The 17788-nt window shown below is 41.9% G+C and overlaps 1 protein-coding gene across 1 annotated transcript; it reads right to left on the bottom strand.

The window, feature by feature from the left end:
- Positions 1-340: 340 nt before the first annotated feature.
- LOC116976203 (transmembrane protein 179-like) lies at positions 341-8718 on the bottom strand. Its single transcript, XM_033025879.1, has 4 exons — positions 8267-8718; positions 4359-4496; positions 2514-2592; positions 341-2429 (listed from the first exon to the last, which is right to left on the bottom strand). Exons 1-4 carry the CDS (start codon positions 8587-8589, stop codon positions 2259-2261), a joined length of 711 nt encoding a protein of 236 aa, XP_032881770.1. The 5' UTR covers positions 8590-8718; the 3' UTR covers positions 341-2258.
- Positions 8719-17788: the final 9070 nt, after the last annotated feature.

Genomic DNA, 17788 nt, shown 5'->3' with positions numbered 1-17788 from the left:
ATTAATGTGTAACTTTCGGCCCTGACGAATTATGAATTCCTTCTCATTTATATTTTATCTAAATTTGTGCCAAATTTCAAGTAGATACCAGACATGGATCACGAATGTTAAATTCTAGACACATTTCGATGCTCGGCCCGCACCCTAAAAGACGTGTGCATTTGTAGGTTAATTGGCCTCTGTAAATTGCCTCTAGTGCGTAGGGAGTAGATGTGAAAGTGGGTAACAGAACTAGTATAACGGGTGATCAATGGTCAGTGTGGACTTGGTGGGTTGAAGAGCCTGTTTCCATGCTTATCACTAAACTATTAACACTACCAAAGTAAAGGAATTGCAAAGATAGCTCCTTGAATTTTAATTCTTTGTAGTGGAAAGTACAACACAGAAAATATATAATTTGTGCAAAAGTACTATAACAAATCATTGATAACGTCAAGTGAGTTGATATACTTAGAAATGTCTAATTGGAAGGCAGACAGCTGCAGAACTAAATTTATTGAAATTCCACCCGAAACATGGTCATGAATCTGCTCTTTTTATACCACAAAAAGCTGCTCCTTTTGGTACAATCAACTTAATGAAAACTGGAATTTCAGCAATTGATAATTAAAAAGAACTTTTCCAGGATGAACATTAACATCCACACACTGAAACTACCTGGATATTTTGACAATGCTAAACATCACTCAAGTATGTTTTAACCCAGGACCAATGCTAGATTCAGTGTGTTAGCTGAGAGCAACAGGCCAATGACTAGGGCAGGGATGTCCTACATAAGAATGAAAATTAGGAGCACAGTGAAATAGGAATGTTGGTCCCATACCTTTTGATTCTTGGGGGGCAGAATCCAGCACTGCTGCATTAAAACCAGTTATCCTAGAGACATTAGAATTATTTCCCCCACAATACTCTTAAGATGAGGAAAGAGCCAGTTGTCGAAATTGCATCTGGTGAATCATTCTAGGAAGTGGCCAGTTGAATTTCCAGAGCTTTGTATTTTATTCCAGGCGAAATCCTATCAATTTAGGTTATTGATATTCTTCCATAATTGGTACTGAAATCCACTTACTTTCAACACACTTTGTATTAGAGAACATAGACAAAAAAATGCTGGAGAAATTCAGCGGGTGAGGCAGCATCTATGGAGAGGAATGGGCGACGTTTCAGGTCGAGAAGAAGGGTCTCGACCCTAAACGTCGCCTATTCCTTCTCTCCATAGATGCTGCCTCACCTGCCGGGTTTCTCCAGCATTTTTGTCTACCTTCAATTTTTCCAGCATCTGCAGATCTTTCTTTAAGTATTAGAGAACATGATTATTTTGCCCGGTACTAAAGGAGGAAAGCAGCAAGTGATTCAGGTTGTAATCTTGTTTTGTTGACTTAGTTGCTACTGTTATAAAATTAATTGAAGTTAATATCATTGGAAGATATTAAATGTTATCAACTTGGTGAAATGCATATCACCTTCCCCATATTAAACTATATGCACGATTTCCTAGCTGTAGGTGGTTAATATTAAACAATTTCTTGCTAGACCCGTTACAGAATCAGTTTTCTGCCTCAGACTTAGTTGTGGTGAACAAGTTACCTATTCTTCAATTTTAAATGAGATTGGATCTCAGACTTATTTTGTTAAGTTTCCAATGGGACAATTTGAAATTTAGTTACAAATTTCACCAATCTACTAGATAATGCTTATTACATCTTCAAGTGAATCGAGGTGACCAGAATCTGCCCAAGTCATCGTAACCATGACCAATACTGGATGAAGTTACTCACAAGCTCAAATCCATCAATTTACACCCCAAACCTAGGGATACCCAAAATAAACTATGGTTAAATCAATTCTGAGATAAACACCCAAATGTTGCAAAGGATAACTATACATACCACAATAAGATTTTACATGAGTAAATACAGCAAGTTAATGATCTTTCGAATACACATTTGGTATCTGTTTCCACTATATTTTATACATTTAAAAAATCTAAGTCTCCTGGTACAATTTTGCATTATTAATCTGCAGCAAAAAAACAGGACTACTCATGTGCCTTGTATTTCTTAAGCATACAGAAGAGCCCATTCAGGAAATAAATTTGGATAGGCACATTCTAAATTCCTTACAAATAATGTTAAGACAATTTATCCATTTACTGAAATAAAATTACTGAAACAGATCCTGTTTTCTCCCAATAAATAGAAGTTTTAAAGATTTCACATTCCATATCAACAAATTGCAATCAGTTATGGATTATTAGGTTAAATGAATACATTGGTTACTTGTCCATGAAAATATCCTTGTGATCGCGGGTTTAGAAGAGACTCTTTGTACTGCACCGAAAAGTTGTCTTTACCACGATATTGAGAAACTTTCATGAAAGCAAGTATTGTCAATATAATCCACACTACCCAAGCACACCAGAGGCCAAACTGAAAAAGGATAACAAATAGATAGTTACCAATGATTAGTTTATACTAGTTTCATAAGCAGACTCATTTTAGCACATGATTTACCTGTGCTGTGCCAAAGTGATCATAGAACAAAGTCGGAACCACATTCAGATTAAGGGGTTCGTCTTGGGCATCTCTGCAACTGAAACAAAATGGAATAGTCATTAATCAAATACACAAGATCTATTCATCAAAAATGATTTTATGTGTGGCTTTACACAGTTCAAAATACATGGATAACACAATAAATGTATTTTATTTCCTAGTGCAGGAAGGTTTCAATTTCAGCATTGGTTTGTTCCCAGGTAGGCGTAAAGGAAAAGGATACTCCCGGGGAGCAATCATTTTGCATCTGCCTTGAAATCGGACTTGGCATTTTTCAGGCCCATGAACCCAAAACAAACCAGCTCTCAGTGAGAGTATGCAGCAGAGGGGAACAAGCTGATTTTCTCTAGAAGACAATTCACTACGGTAGAAAGGATCCTGCTCTAATGGAAAACCCAAGATTATGATCAGCCATGATCATATTGAATTGCGGTGCAGGCTCGAAGGGCCGAATGGCCTACTCCTGCACCTATTTTCTATGTTTCTATGTAACTTAAAATGCTACCACAATAAATTTGTATTCAAGTTAATTTAAATTCCACAGAAACCATACCATAACACTTATTTGCTACAGAAATGCAAATCTAGGCCATTGTATCAAATCCAGCATTTATCACCCAATTTTAATTGTCCTTGAAAAAGTGGTGAGCTGGCCTGCCTTCTTCAACCACTCCAATCAGTGTTGGCAGTGCCAGAACTTTGACATCAATTATGCCATTCTAGCAATCAGGATGGTTTATGATTAGGCAGGGCATTTTCAGATGGAAGTGGACTTACTGCCCTATTCCATCTAAGCAGGAGATATTGAACTTCAGAAGTGCTGATAAAACCCAATAGGAAAAATAATATTTTGCCCCAAAACAAAAATGTCAAATTGAACCTCTTCAAATAGCAGAACTTATGATGTAAAAGGGAACAGAGCAGCTGCAAACATCTAAAACTGAATGATGATCTAGTCAGATGAGAGTCACTAGCAGTCCTCCTGTAGGGTCTGAGCTATGGGGAAGTTGGGCAAGCTAGGACTTTATTCCTTGTAGTGCAGGAGGCTGAATGTAACTTTTGAGAGGTGTGTAAGATCATGAGGGGAAGAGATACAGTGAATTATCTCTTCCTTCTCCCTCTGGGAAATCAAGTTTGGTTGCACACATTTATGCTAGGTTCTTTAGTAACTTGTCAGTTTCTTTGTTGAACTAATCATTCAAGTTTGAGTTTAAAAATTCAAGATCAAGTAAGAGGATCTATTGTATTTTATTTACCAGATTCCTAGTTTAAATATTTGTTGTTATTTTACAGCACCAAAGTTCAAGATTCTCAAGCAAATGCTTTAATCCCAGCAAATTTGCCGATTTGACTCTTAAGCATTTTTGTGTGAATCCTGATGATGGTTGTGCACAGGCTGGAGAATCCACCTGCCAAACCATTTGAGTGAAGAGGTCTGAGTGAAACAATGGTTATTTGCTTCTTAAACAATGAATTTAGTGTTCTTTGTTTCAGTACATTTAAGTGATTCAATTTAGACTTGCTATTTTTTCCAATGTTTGAATGTCAGAAAGATTTTCTAGCTGTTAAAATCTGGTGGCATAGCTTTGCCAGTTATTAAACTTTTCTCAGTCATTTCTTGGGTGGGTTTCTGTTCCATAATTTTTGCTACTGTACCATTTCAGATCACACCCACAAGTGGACAATGACAGATTTAGTAAAGGCACTTTGATTTGCACATCTGATATACAAGGGAAGCTCACTATTGGCAGGAAATTCTATCCATACTTATTTCCATCACAAATTTCTATCAACATTTCATACCTGATTGTTACATTACCCTTGTCGGTGACCGAACTGCACCATATTTTAAGCCCATCACTCACTGTAGCACTAGCGACCAGCATCAAAAAGGTAGTGGTGCAGCTAAGAAGCATGCCTATAAATTCTGAAAAAGCTGATCTACAAACGTAAAAAACATTAAGATGACATTTAACCATTGACAAAAATCTTTTTTTTTTAAAAGAGCATTGGAATAACTCAGTAGATCAGGCAGCATCTCTGGAAACCTGGAAAGGTGACATTTCAGGTCAGGACCCTTCTGCGGATTCACTTTTTTTGTAAACCAGCATCTGCAGTTTCTTGTGCAACCACAATTTTCAAGTCTCTGGAGCATGATTCAATTATTTATTAGGTGCTAGCCAGAATAACCAATATTTTATACTCCTTCAATTTCAGTAGATGTGTGATAAACCAACATCCAAACCTATGCTCTTAGATGAACAATGAACAATGAATCTTCATAATGCAGCTCCAAGCCAAACCAACATTTTAAAGCATTAAGCCCTTTTTGGAAATGAAGATATTACTGGCAAGTTGGTTCCACCCTAACTGTTCTTGAAAGACGATGGCAAGCTCCCAGTTTGAACCACTGCTATCCGCAAGGTGAAAGTACTCAAAATAGGGAAAGTGTTCCACAATTTAGACACAATAACAATGAACATACTTCCAAGTCAGGGTGATGTGCCTGTGCAAGGGAAAATGTAGGTGGCCATGTCATTTTGTGCCCAAATGCCTTGCCCTCCTTATTAGTGGAGCTGCAAGTTCGGCAGGTGCTGTCAAGGATGGTTAGGGATCAAACACAGACTGCTGGAAGAACTCAGCAGGACGGGAGGGGAGATGGTTGGGAGAAGGGAATGGGGGGGGGGGGGGGATACAGTACCTGGAGAAGGGAAAAAGCAGAAGGGGAGGGAGAGAAAGGGAAAGAAAGGGGGTAACGGGGGCAAGGGGGAGTGAAAAGGGTTCATGCAGACATGAAGAAGCTGTCAGTTGGGGTGGGGGTGCATATGAAATTGGAGATCTTAATCGTCATGCTGTTAGGTTGTAGGCTCAACAAGCAGAGTGAGAAGTGCTGTTCTTCCATATAAGGAGAGCTGAATTAAAGCAGCTAGCAACCTTAAGCTCCAAGATAAGGAATAATGCAGCAGTTTCTTCTGGCTGGAGAATACAGACCTAGAGAGCATTCAATTTATATTTGAGATGAAGAAAACAGTGTTTACAGAGGTTTACAAGTATTTTCAATTCTCAATTCTATGTTTAGAGATGCAATTGGCAAGTACAAGATTGTCAGAGGGATATAAAGATCAGGTAGGGAAGTGGAGCCAAGACTGACACCCCCCAACTTTAATAAATTGCCCGAGCAGATTCTTATCTGGTTAATTGTGCATATCTCTATTGTACCCTTGCAACTACAATTGTGCACCTTGATTTAGGTTTTATGGAATTGATCACATGGAGTTGGAGGCAATGACTATATATTTAAATGAATCAGATTTAAGCTTGTTAACCCACAGGATTTTGAGTTACAATGTTGTTCCTTTGATAGTCAAACAGTAAATTAACTGCAAATACACTTCAAACATGCACACCAATATTATCCACCCAGTCCTGCCAAACTGTTGGCATATTCGTATCAGGCCTTGTTTAGTGGGCCGAGGTGCTTTTTCGATTCATTTCGTGACCCAAATCATGTATCTACCTGTATTTATAACATACTGTGTAAAAATATTATTGAAATCATACCTGAAACTCATCAAGAACAAAGCCTACAATTATTTTTTAAATACGAGAAAAACCTCCAATTTTCCCAGTAGTAATTGTCCAATCAAAGCACGTTTGACATTGAGTCGGACGCCAATTCACCAATCACGCGCTTTGTTTCATGCTAGCTCGGCAGCAAGCATTCTGGGATCATGGCTGCCTCCTAATAACATCAAAACAATAGCAAGGTTTCGAAGGAATAAAGGTAATGCTAACCTTGCTGATATTTTGTTTTACAACTTATTTATCTTTGCAAGGTTATGATGTGAACTGTTAAATAAAAATGTAGAGCTAGGGTTAGGATTAGGGTTAGGGTCAGTCAGTCGGTCGGGCTGTGGGTGCAGTGAGGGGTCGGTCAGGCTGTTGGTAGGCCAGTGGGTGCAATGAGGGGTCGGTCAGTCGGGCTGTCGGCCGGGCTGTGGGTGCAGTGAGGGGTCGGTCAGGCTGTTGGTAAGCCAGTGGGTGCAATGAGGGGTCGGTCAGTCGGCCGGCCGGTGGGTGCTGCGAGGGGTCAGTCGGGCTGTCGGCCGGCCGGTGGGTGCAATGAGGGGTCGGTCAGTCGGGCTGTCGGCCGGCCGGTGGGTGCTGCGAGGGGTCAGTCGGGATGTCGGCCGGCCGGTGGGTGCAGCGAGGGGTCAGTCGGGCTGTCGGCCGGCCGGTGGGTGCAATGAGGGGTCGGTCAGTCGGCCGGCCGGTGGGTGCAATGAGGGGTCGGTCAGTCGGGCGGCCGGTGGATGCTGCGAGGGGTCAGTCGGGCTGTCGGCCGGCCGGTGGGTTCTGCGAGGGGTCGTTCGGGCTGTCGGCCGGTGGGTGCAGTGAGGTGTTGGTCGGCCTGTCGGTGCTGTGAGCGAGCGGAAGGATTGACGGGGGCGGTATGGGGTTGCTGAAGGCGGCCCGGGTGGCGTGCAGGGCAGTGCTGCTCCCCACCATGTTGACATTCGGTGTAATTGTGGCGTCAGGTGGGCTGCTGCTGATGATCTTGAATGGCATCCTGGTCGAGGTGGACGCGCTGAGCGGCCACATGAACAGATCCCGCATCCGGTCCCAAAGCGGATCCAGCCGTGAACAGCTCTGGAAGGGGGGGGCGAGTTAAGGTTAGGGTTAGGCATTTTCCTCTCAATGGAAGATGCCTTCGTCATCCCCCAGCCTGGCACTGCCCCAGTCCCACTATGGCCGTGACCCCCACTCTGCACACTGGCAGTCAGTGGGGTTCAGTAAACGGGGAAACTCACAGGATCTGCCCTCACCCATTGATTAGGCAGGTTCAGGAGCCGGTGAAACCCGGGACCTCTGCGGCAGTCTCACTCAACATACACCTCCAGTCAGACTCACAATTATATTCATTATATTATTTTTACATAATATAATTATATATAACAGTCATATTCACGTCATATATACATATATGGTATAATAATACATGGTTTAAATAGACTGCAGCACAGAATTAGGCTCCCCATAGAGTAATATGAGCATTGAGCACTAGATGGCGCTTACTTTTTCGATCAAATTTTCTAATTAGCTTAATTAATTAGTGTGCATTTTTTGGCACTGACGAGTTATGAATTCCTTCTCAATTATATTTTATCTAAATCTGTGCCAAATTTCAAGTAGATACCAAACATGGGTCACGAAAGTTAAATTCTAGTCACATTTTCGATGCTCGTCCCACGGCCTTTAAAGATAAAATGTCAGAAACATTCAGGTCAGGCTGGAATTATTGGAGAGGAAAACGCACATTAACTGTAGCAACAAAGAACTGCAGGTGCTGGTTTATACCAAAGAAAGACACAAAGTGATGGAGCAACTCAGCTGGTCAGGCAGCGTCTCTGGAGAAAAGGGATAGGCGACGTTTCGGGTCAGTACCCGAATATTCACCAGCCGGAAGAAACTGCCGCATGATTCCTCGATCGGGGGAACTACTTATCTTTTCATAAACCATTCCTTACTTGCATGGAATACTTTGTTTGCATGGAGTATTTGTTTGCAAACATAGTTACACAATTAAACGTCAATTAAACTTAGCAAAGACTGACTAAGAGCAAACATTGACAAGAAAAAAATCGTTTCCAACACGGTTAGAAATCAAATGCAAGGGGTTAATGAACGAAAGCAACAAGGCGAGTGCTTACTCCTCGAAGCCTTTGTAGAGGGTGTAGGTGCTCCTGAACCCCTGCAGCGCGGAGTAAACGCAGCAGAAGATGCTCATGAAGAGGCAGAAACGACATGCGGACACTGGACCCCAGTGCAGCAATCGGAAACACTGTGCCTGCGCGCACCCGGAGCCCTCGCTGGCGTTGTGCTGCTGCCAGCGGCCCGCCGCGTACAACAGGCAGCGGCCTCGCAACTCATGCTGATCCTGGCCCAGCGGCACCGCCGCGAACAAGGCGAGGATGAAGGAAAGCAGGTAGGAGGTGCACTGACAGAACAGGAGGCCGTTGTTGATTCCTATCATCGCCACCGGCTGACGGAAGACTTATATTCTAGATACTGTTTGTGGTGAGTTCAGGCCAGTGGGGTCCCGGTTTCAAATGCTCCTCCTCCTCGCCGCCGCGTCCTCGTGCGGGCTGTTGCTGGCACGCGGGCATCAGACCGTTCAAATAGAGGCGGGTAACGGGGGCAAGGCCGCGGGGTGGAGCCTCATTAAAGTGGCAGCCTCCCTCCCGTGAAGCTCACAATCTGAAGGGAGGGAGCTGCAGATGCTGGTCAACAGCGAAGCGAGACAGACACACAAAATGCTGGACAGCGGGTCAGGCAGCATCCCTGGAGAAAGGGAATAGGTGACGTTTCGGGTCAAGACTCTTCTTGAATAAGGGAGATCCACAAAAAAGAGTGTCGACCCGAAACGTCGCCTATACCTTTTCTCCAGGGATGCTGCCTGATCCGCTGAGTGACTCCAGCGTTTTGTGTCTCTCTTCATAGTCTGAAGATGGGTCCCGACCGGAAACATCACCTATCCAAGTCCTCCAGAGATACTGTCTCATTGCGTCTTTTTTGTATTGCGGTCAATGATTTGGTAGTGGGCGGAGTCTGTGATTCAACAACAAACACTGGTATTTCAGTCTGAAGAAGGGTCTCGACCCCAAATACCACCAATCCATGTTCTCCAGGGATGCTGCCTCGCCCCTGATTTACTCCAGCACTTTGTGTCCTTTTGTGTATTAACCTGCATCTGACTGCAGTTTTTGTTTCTACAGGTGGTTCTACTGTAATGAAGACACACGAAACGCAGAAGTTGGAATCTCGAGCAAAACAGAAAGTGCTGCGTTAACTCAGTGGGTCAGACAATATCTGTGAAGGGCGTTTCGGATTGGGATCCTTCCTCAGAGTTTTTAGTTCTCCATGACGTGTGTTTCCATAACCCGATTTGGATGTAACCCTCGCGATGAATTATGTAACACTATTTGCATTAAGTGATTGGTTACAGCGCAATTTTCAAGAGGAACTAGAGAATCACTTAAAAGTTACTTTGGAAATTGACAAGTAGGAAAAATCTATCTTGGATTTAAACAGTATAGGGGAAAACTGTTTCCTTATAACCTCCCTGCAGCAATCAAACACCATTATCGCTTAATGTTTAAGAAAGAACTGCAGATGCTGGAAAAATCAAAGGTAGACAAAAAAGCTGGAGAAACTCAATGGGTGAGGCAGCATCTAAGGAGCAAAGGAATAGACGACGTTTCAGGTTGTGAACCTTCTTCAGACTGATGGGGTGGGGGGTGGGAAAAAGAAAGGAAGAGGTGGAGACAGTAGGCTGTGGGAGAGATGGGAAGGGGAGGGGAAGGAGGGAGAAAGCAAGGACTACCTGAAATTGAAGAAGTCAATGTTCATACCGCTGGGATGTAAACTGCCCAAGCTAAAAGACTTGTTCCAGGTGTCAACTGCTCTACATCGGTGAGACCAAGGGCAGGCTTGGCGATCGCTTCGCCCAACACCTCCTCTCAGTTCGCAATAACCAACCTGATCTCCCAGTGGCTCAGCACTTCAAATCCCCCTCCCATTCCAAATCTGACCTTTCTGTCCTGGGCCTCCTCCATGGTGAGAGGAGGGGGGGGTGTGATTGGCAGTCACCGAGGTACATTGTTGAGTAGTGTGAGTGTGATAAATAAGTGGAATTAGCTGCCAGAGGAAGCAGAAGAGATGTGTAAAATAACAACATTTTAAAGATATTTGGACTGATACATGAATAGGAAAGGTTTGGAAAAATATGGGCCAAATGCAGACAAATTGAACTCGCTTAGGTGGGCAACTTGGTCAACATCAATGAGTTGGGCCAAAGTACTTTTTCAGTGCTGCATGACTATGACTGTATATGCTGCATTTCTATTTTTGGATTGTATCTAGAGTACTGTAGCCAAATTATTGTATAGTCACGAGGCCTTCATCGTTGGCCCAAATACATGAGTTTATGTCCCATGACGGCAGCTGAGGAATTTAAATGTTATTAATTAAATATATCTAATGAAAAACGAACTATCCATTTTACTATTTCACTATGAAATCTCATCATGGCATGCTGAATTTGAAGTTTTTCTCCTCTCTTTGATGGAAGATCCCTCTCACTGCTCCCCCTCTGTGGTTTCTATCGCTCGTCTGTTCTTTGACTGTCCTGATTGCAAGGTTTCAGCCCAAAACATCAACAATTCCTTACTGTCTTTGGGAGTCCTATGGAGGTTGACTTGTTTTCACTCTAGTTCTGAGGTGGCTGATGAGTTTCCTGGGAGATTTTCAGACAATGGATCTTTGACAGGGCAAATAAATAAGCTCTTTAGTATGTTGTGCACTCAGCTCCTAGGTGTTACCATGTGAGAGAATTGAGCTGTTTAGTGATCCATGTTTTCCAAGGTCTTGATATTGATCATGATTGTCAGAGATTGTTGGAAGATGTTGCCTTCTTGGTGTTTAGTCTAAAGCCCAGGTGAAGGTTTCTAATTTTGGAGTGGAGATGATTGTCCTCATCCTGTACATTGATTCCACTCCAGCAGAAGGCTTGTTCGAGGTGAAGCATAGTTTAGAGTAAGATTGAGAAGAGGATTGGTGCAATGATGTAGAGTTGCTTGATCTTTAATTGCCTTGGTTGACTCTTAACTTTCCTCAATTCAGGGACAACTGGGAATATGCAAATAAATGCTGGCACTGCCTGCAATGCTCATATCAATTAAGTATTAAATAGTTCCACATTTTCTTTGGGATCTCCCAATGCCCAATGGGCAAATACAACAATATATTTGTAATAAAATTGAATCGGGGAAGATGGCTCAACCATGGCTAATGAGAGAAATTAGGGATAGTGTTAAATCCAAGGACGAGGCATATAAATTGTCCAGAACAAGCAGCAAACCAAAGGGCTGGGAGAAATGTAGAATTCAACAAAGATGAACTCTGTTGTGGCGGACAAATGACATTAACAGACACCATTCCCACCCCCCTCAGTGGCCCGTTATAATGAGGGTTTACTGTATATCATAAACAGCACAGACCTCTGGAACTCCACTGTCACAGACCCAGCCAGAATATCTATCTTCCACCATAATCATCTTCTATGAATAAGCCAGTTCTGAATCGATACAACGCAGTCATTGTGAATCATGTACATCTTAATCTTCCAGATCAGCCTACCATGAGGGATGACATCAAAAGCCTTACTAAAATCCACGTATACCACATCGACCACCCAACCATCTTCAGTCTCCTTAGTCTCCTCTTCTAAACACTCGTTAGTGAAACACACCTGCCGCTTACAATGGCATGCTGGCTATCCCACTTAGCCCATTCTCTTCCATAAAGGACAAAGAGTGTGGTGAATCTGTGGTTTTAATTACCACAGAAGGCTGTGAAGGCCAAGTCAATGGTTATTTTTAAGGCGGAGATTGATAGAATCTTGATTAGTATGGGTGTCAGGGGTTATGGGAGAAGTCAGGTTAATGGGGTTGAGAGGGAAAGGTAGATCAACCATGATTGAATGGCCTAATTCTGCTTATGAACTTATGAAATCTTATCTCTCCAATAGTTTACCTACCACTGACGTGAGGCTCACTGGCCGAAAGTTCCCTGGGTTCTCTCTACTTCCTTTCTTAAACAAAGGAACAACATTGACCTCTCTCCAGATCTCTGGAACCTCGCCTGTGGCTAGAGAAGAAACAAAGTTCCTCATCAAGGCCCTTGCAATCTCTTCTCTTGCCTCCCTCTATAACATGAAATAGATCCCATCAGGCCAAATGAGACTAATACTCCTTAATGTTCTTCAAGTGCCTCTGCACCACCTCCTTCTCGATCTCAAAGTGCTCTAGTATATTTGTATTCTCCACACTGATTTTGCTGTCCTCCAAGTCCTTCTCCTCCGTGAATACAGATGCAAAGTATTCATTTAGTACCTCACATCCTCTGACCCAATCATAGATTCCCTCCTTTATCTTTGAATGGTCATACTTTCTCCCTGGTCACCCTCTTATTTTTAACGTACGTATAAAAAGCCTTGGAATTTTTCTTAATCCATCTTGCCAATGATATTTCATGGCCCCTTTTGGCCCTTCTAATCACCTGCTTGAGTTCTTCCTTACTCGCTTTATATTCCTCATAAGCCCCGTCTGTGTCACCTTCTTAAACCTGACCTACACTTCCTTTTTCTTTCTGACCAAGTTAACAATCTCCTTGGTCATCCGCCGTTCCCATACCTTGCCGACTTTATATTTTCCCCTTACTGGAAAATGCTGGTTCTGCACTTTCATCAGCTGGCCTTTAAATGACTCCCACATGTCATCTGTGAACTTTCCCAATAACAATGGCTCCCAATCTACCCTCCTTAGCTGCTATCTAATAACATTGTAATCTGCCTTGCCCCAATTAAATATCTTCCCCCAACATCCAGACCTGTTCCTATTCGAAACAATCTTAATCCAAATTTCTAAATAAATCTAAATCCAAATTTTATTAGTTATTTATGTTATGACATTGGTTGGAAGCTGCATACCAAATCTCGTTGCGCTTATGTGCAATGATAATAAAATATATTATTATTATTATTATTATTATTAAAACATATGGAATTGTGATCACTATCTTCAAATTCTTCTACCACCATAACACCAGTCACCTGGCCAGGCTCGTGTCCTAATATAAGGTCCGGTATGGTCGCTCCTCAAGTCAGACTATCCACATACTGTTGAAAGAAAGCTTCTTGGAGACACCTACCAAATTCTGTTTGGTTTAATTATCTTGCTCCAAGTCAATATTGAGGAAGGTAAAGTCACCCACTACAACAACCCTGTGGTTCTTGCATCCTTCCGCATTCTGTCCACATACCTGATCGTCTAACTTGTGCTGACTATTGGCCAGGTTAACCCTCAGATAGTGGCTAGGGAGGGGAAAGAATGTATTTGTTTTTCAAAGCTTTCCAGCCATGTATCATTTGCAAATTGGAGATATTACACGGACTCATCGTGTAGATTGTGAACATTAGAGACCATGTAGGTTGTGAACATCAGAGGCCGCAGACCGATCTTTGAGGCATCCCAATAGTCATAGCCTCGCACACTGGAAATGACTAATTCAATCCTGAATTCTATTTTCTGACTGTTAATCTACCCTTCAATCCACCCAGTATATTACCACCCCCCCCTCCCCCCATATTTACAATCAGATCAGTACCACAGAGGAAAGATGGAAGATAAGCCAACCATGGTTTGCAGGGCTGATTAAGCACATGATGTTGTGTCAAATGCAGATAACCACACAGGATGCACAACAAACTGCAGATGTGGAATCTGTACCAAAAAATAGACAGCTGGAGGAACTTGCGGGTCAGCCGGCATCTGTGGAAGGAAATGGACAATAGGTGTTTCAGGTCAAGATATTTCAGATAGATTAAGAGCATAGGAGGTGTCCTGGACAGGACAAGGGGGAAGAGATAGAGTTGAAGTATGAGGATACAAGTTTAGTGAGGCAAGAGCAGGCAGATATAATGAGTCTACAAGGCAGTCCAGTTTGTGAATCTTGTGTGGGATATAGAAATAGCAGTACAAAGTTAGAAAACTATCAGAATGGAGGTTGTGGAGGGCAGCTCTACTGAAGTGACATGATCTGTGACGATATGGGAGTCAGTGTTGTGAGCAAAATTGTTGTTCCACCACCATTCAATCAGAACACCAATCTCCCTCTTATACTCTGATATATCATTAGCAGTAATTTGTCCAACAATAATGGTGTCATCAGTGAATTTAAATATGGAGTTGGAACTGTGTCTGGCTACACAAGCATGAGCAAAGAGTGAGTAGAGCTGGGGCTGAGCACACAGCTTTGAGGTGCCCCTGTGTTTATGGTTATCGAGGGGGAAGAGTTGTTGCCATTGGTACCAATTGTGTTCTGATGATGAAGAAGTCATTGAGTTTAACACGCGCAAATGTGTGGTGTTGCACTTTGGCAAGGTTGATTGTAAGGTGAGAGTATACATTTAATGACAAGACCCTTAATAACAGTAATGTGCAGAGTAATCTTGGTATTCAAGTTCATAGCTCACTGAAGGTGGCAGCACAAGTAGATAGGGTGGTAAAGAAGGCATATGGTATGCTTGCCTTCATTGCTAGCGACACAATATAAGAGTCAGAAAGTCATGATGCAACACTCTAGGACTTTGGTTAGGTCATATTTGGCTTATTGCATGCAGTTCTGATTGGCCCATTACAGGGAAGGTGTGGAGGCTTTGGAGAGGGTGCAGCAGAGGTTTGCCAGAATGCTGCCTGGATTAGAGGGTTTTAGCTACAGGGAGAGGTTGGATAGATTTAGATTGTTTTCTCTGGAACATCAGAGGTTGAGGGAAACTTGATAGAAGTAAATTGTAAATTACGAGAGGCATAAATTGGGAATACCTTTTTCCCAGGGTGGAAATGTCCAACACTAGAGGGCATTAAGGAGGGCACTGGAGAGGTATAAGGTTAGAGGAAGAATGTTTAACAGAGCTGTGCGGGGCTAGCTGTTTACACAGAGTATAGTGAGGGCTTGGAACACAATGCCAGGAGTGGTGGTGGATACAGATCGTCAGATCACAGAGGTGGTGGTGGAGCATTTAAGAGGCTTTTAGACAGGCACATGAAAGTGCAGGGAATAGAGGGGTATGGATCATTATAGGCAGATAAGATAAGTTTAACTAGGCATCATGTTCGGTACAAACAATATGGATCGAAGTGCCAGTTCCTGTGCTGAAACTGTTCAATGTTGTTGAGGATCCAATTGAAAAGTGATGCACAGAGACCTAGTTCCCTGAGCTTGGTAACTAGTAAGTTGGGGATGATGGTGTTGAACACCGAGTAGCCTCACCTATGTGTTTTTATTGTACATTTTATATTTATAGAATCATAATCAAGGAGGAGATATTAGGATGTGTCAGAGAACTCTCATCTTGCCTCTGCGAGGCACATATCAGTCTGCTAGACCACAATTGCATCACCCTTGTTCACGGATTTAGATGAAGGGTTTCGACCCAAAACATCTACAGTCCATTTCTTATCCTCCAGCTGAGCATCTACTGGAAGTGCCGCCTCAAAGAGATGGCATCTATCATCAAAGATCCCTACTATTCGGACAATGCCTTCTTCATGCAGCTACTGTTACGCAGAAGATACAAAAGTATCTTCCACCTCAGTACCACATCGTACATTTCTGGAATTGCTATTTTCCTATAACTATCAAGTTCTTGAACCATCCTACACAACCCCCATCGTACGTCGGCCTCAGGACAAAGCCCCTTTAGCACTGCCATGGACTTGTTTTCTAGTTGTATATTTTTGCATTAGGTCTAGTTTTTATGCAATTTTTTTAATTCTCACTGTCATATAGAATTTACGTGTAATTAATGTACAGTATATGTTTTGGGTGTTGTCTGAGTCTGTGCCTTTGATGTTGCTGCAAACAAGATTTTCATTGCATACAACAATAAACTTGACCTTGCTTGACTTTTTTTAAACTACACACAGGATTGCATCTAGTTACTTGTGTTGGATTGTTCCTTTCCGCACCTCTTTAAATTTATGTGAATGCATCTCAGTTAAACATTTTAACATTTAAAAGCTTAATTCTAATGAAAAATCTTTCTGTGAGAAAATGACTAAAAACTCCCAAAGTCCGATAGTTAATTTTCATAATTTTACTAATTCTAAATTTTCTGCTTGAACATTGAAAATGCATGTACCCAAACAAGCTGGCAAATTAAGGCATAAATACAAAATCCTATCTTGTGGAAATGTGAACTAAGAACAAAAATACAGGAAGTACTCAGTAGGACACGCAGCATATGGAAAGGAATAAATGGTTCATTAGAACTGAGAAATGCTATGGGATAAAACAAGTTTAAAATTGTACAGAACGAATTGGCTGTAACAAGACAGAAGGCATGCCAAATAATTGAACAAAGAAATTATGACACAAGACAAACGGAGAAGACTGATATGTGTATAAAGATGTAAATGGAATAGTGAAGTTAGCTGTATTTAATTAACCCAGTGCCTAGCCTGGAGACTGCATTCTGCCTCATGATAATACCAGATATTGACTAGGGCACAGTGGGGATAAAAAAACTGTTGATAGAGTAGAACCCAGCATGAACAAATTCTTGGAAGTAGTTAAACCACTACTGTACTTCTTATCTGGATGTGATTGCCAATTTATTGTCAAATTCATGCATGTTCACATTGTAGGATTTTATCCATATTAGATTAATCTTTGCATGACTGACTAATTTGTCAAGCGCAATTGCTGTCAGCAGAGGAAGAGGCCTTTTTATCTGGCTGGGGAAAATGTGATTGAGGGAATTAGTACAAAATAAGAGAATTTGCAACAAACAATTTGCTGAAGGAGCTCAACAGGTCGAGCAGCATCTGTGTGGGTGGGGGGAGGGTGAAAGAGTTACAATCATGGAGTCATTCAGAACGGAAACATGTCCATGCCTAGTAAGAGACCCCAGTCTAAGGTATAAGATCTTTGGTCTAAGGTAGTCCCATTTGACCATGTTGGACCTATATCCCTCTGAATTTCCTATCCATTTACCTGTCCAAGTAGTCTTTTAAATTTGGTATAATACCTGCCTCAACCTCTCCTACGACTTTTTTTCTTTGTAATTTTAAAGCTACCAAGGTGCAATCATTTTCCATTATAAAATCTGAAATACAAATTTCTGAAAGATGGATAAGTCAACCAATAATGTTTCATCTCTAAATTGTACAGGTAATTTGCAATAATTACATCAAAACAAACACTAACTACGCGTTACAGGGCATGAGACTGGGAAGCTGCACTTCAAACTGCAGTACTGCTCTTAAAACTCTGGTGATCAGAGATCCACTTCTTAAAAGATTCTTATAAGTCGTTGACGTATTGGGTTGAAGCCCTGCAACAGTCGATCTGATTGTGAGAGGAAATTAACCTTAAATAAGATATAGCAATTTGAAGATACATAGTTTAGAGCATAGCCATGAGATAGTTTTTTTTTAAAACTCGACCATGGCTAGAGTATCCAGAAAAATTACAGAATAAGGAGCAAGCTGGGCTGTTACTAAATAAACAAGTTAATGATAGATCGTCCAAAGGCGTGTTAAGATAATTATTTTGAAAGGAAATATAGGTAAAAGAAGGGGATTAAAGAAGTCTGGGCGGTTTCCGGGTGT

The sequence above is a fragment of the Amblyraja radiata genome, chromosome 8 (assembly GCF_010909765.2).
Source record: "Amblyraja radiata isolate CabotCenter1 chromosome 8, sAmbRad1.1.pri, whole genome shotgun sequence".
Taxonomy (NCBI): domain Eukaryota; kingdom Metazoa; phylum Chordata; class Chondrichthyes; order Rajiformes; family Rajidae; genus Amblyraja; species Amblyraja radiata.
The sequence above is the reverse complement of the archived record's forward strand: the minus strand, read 5'-3'. Positions and strand labels throughout refer to the sequence as shown.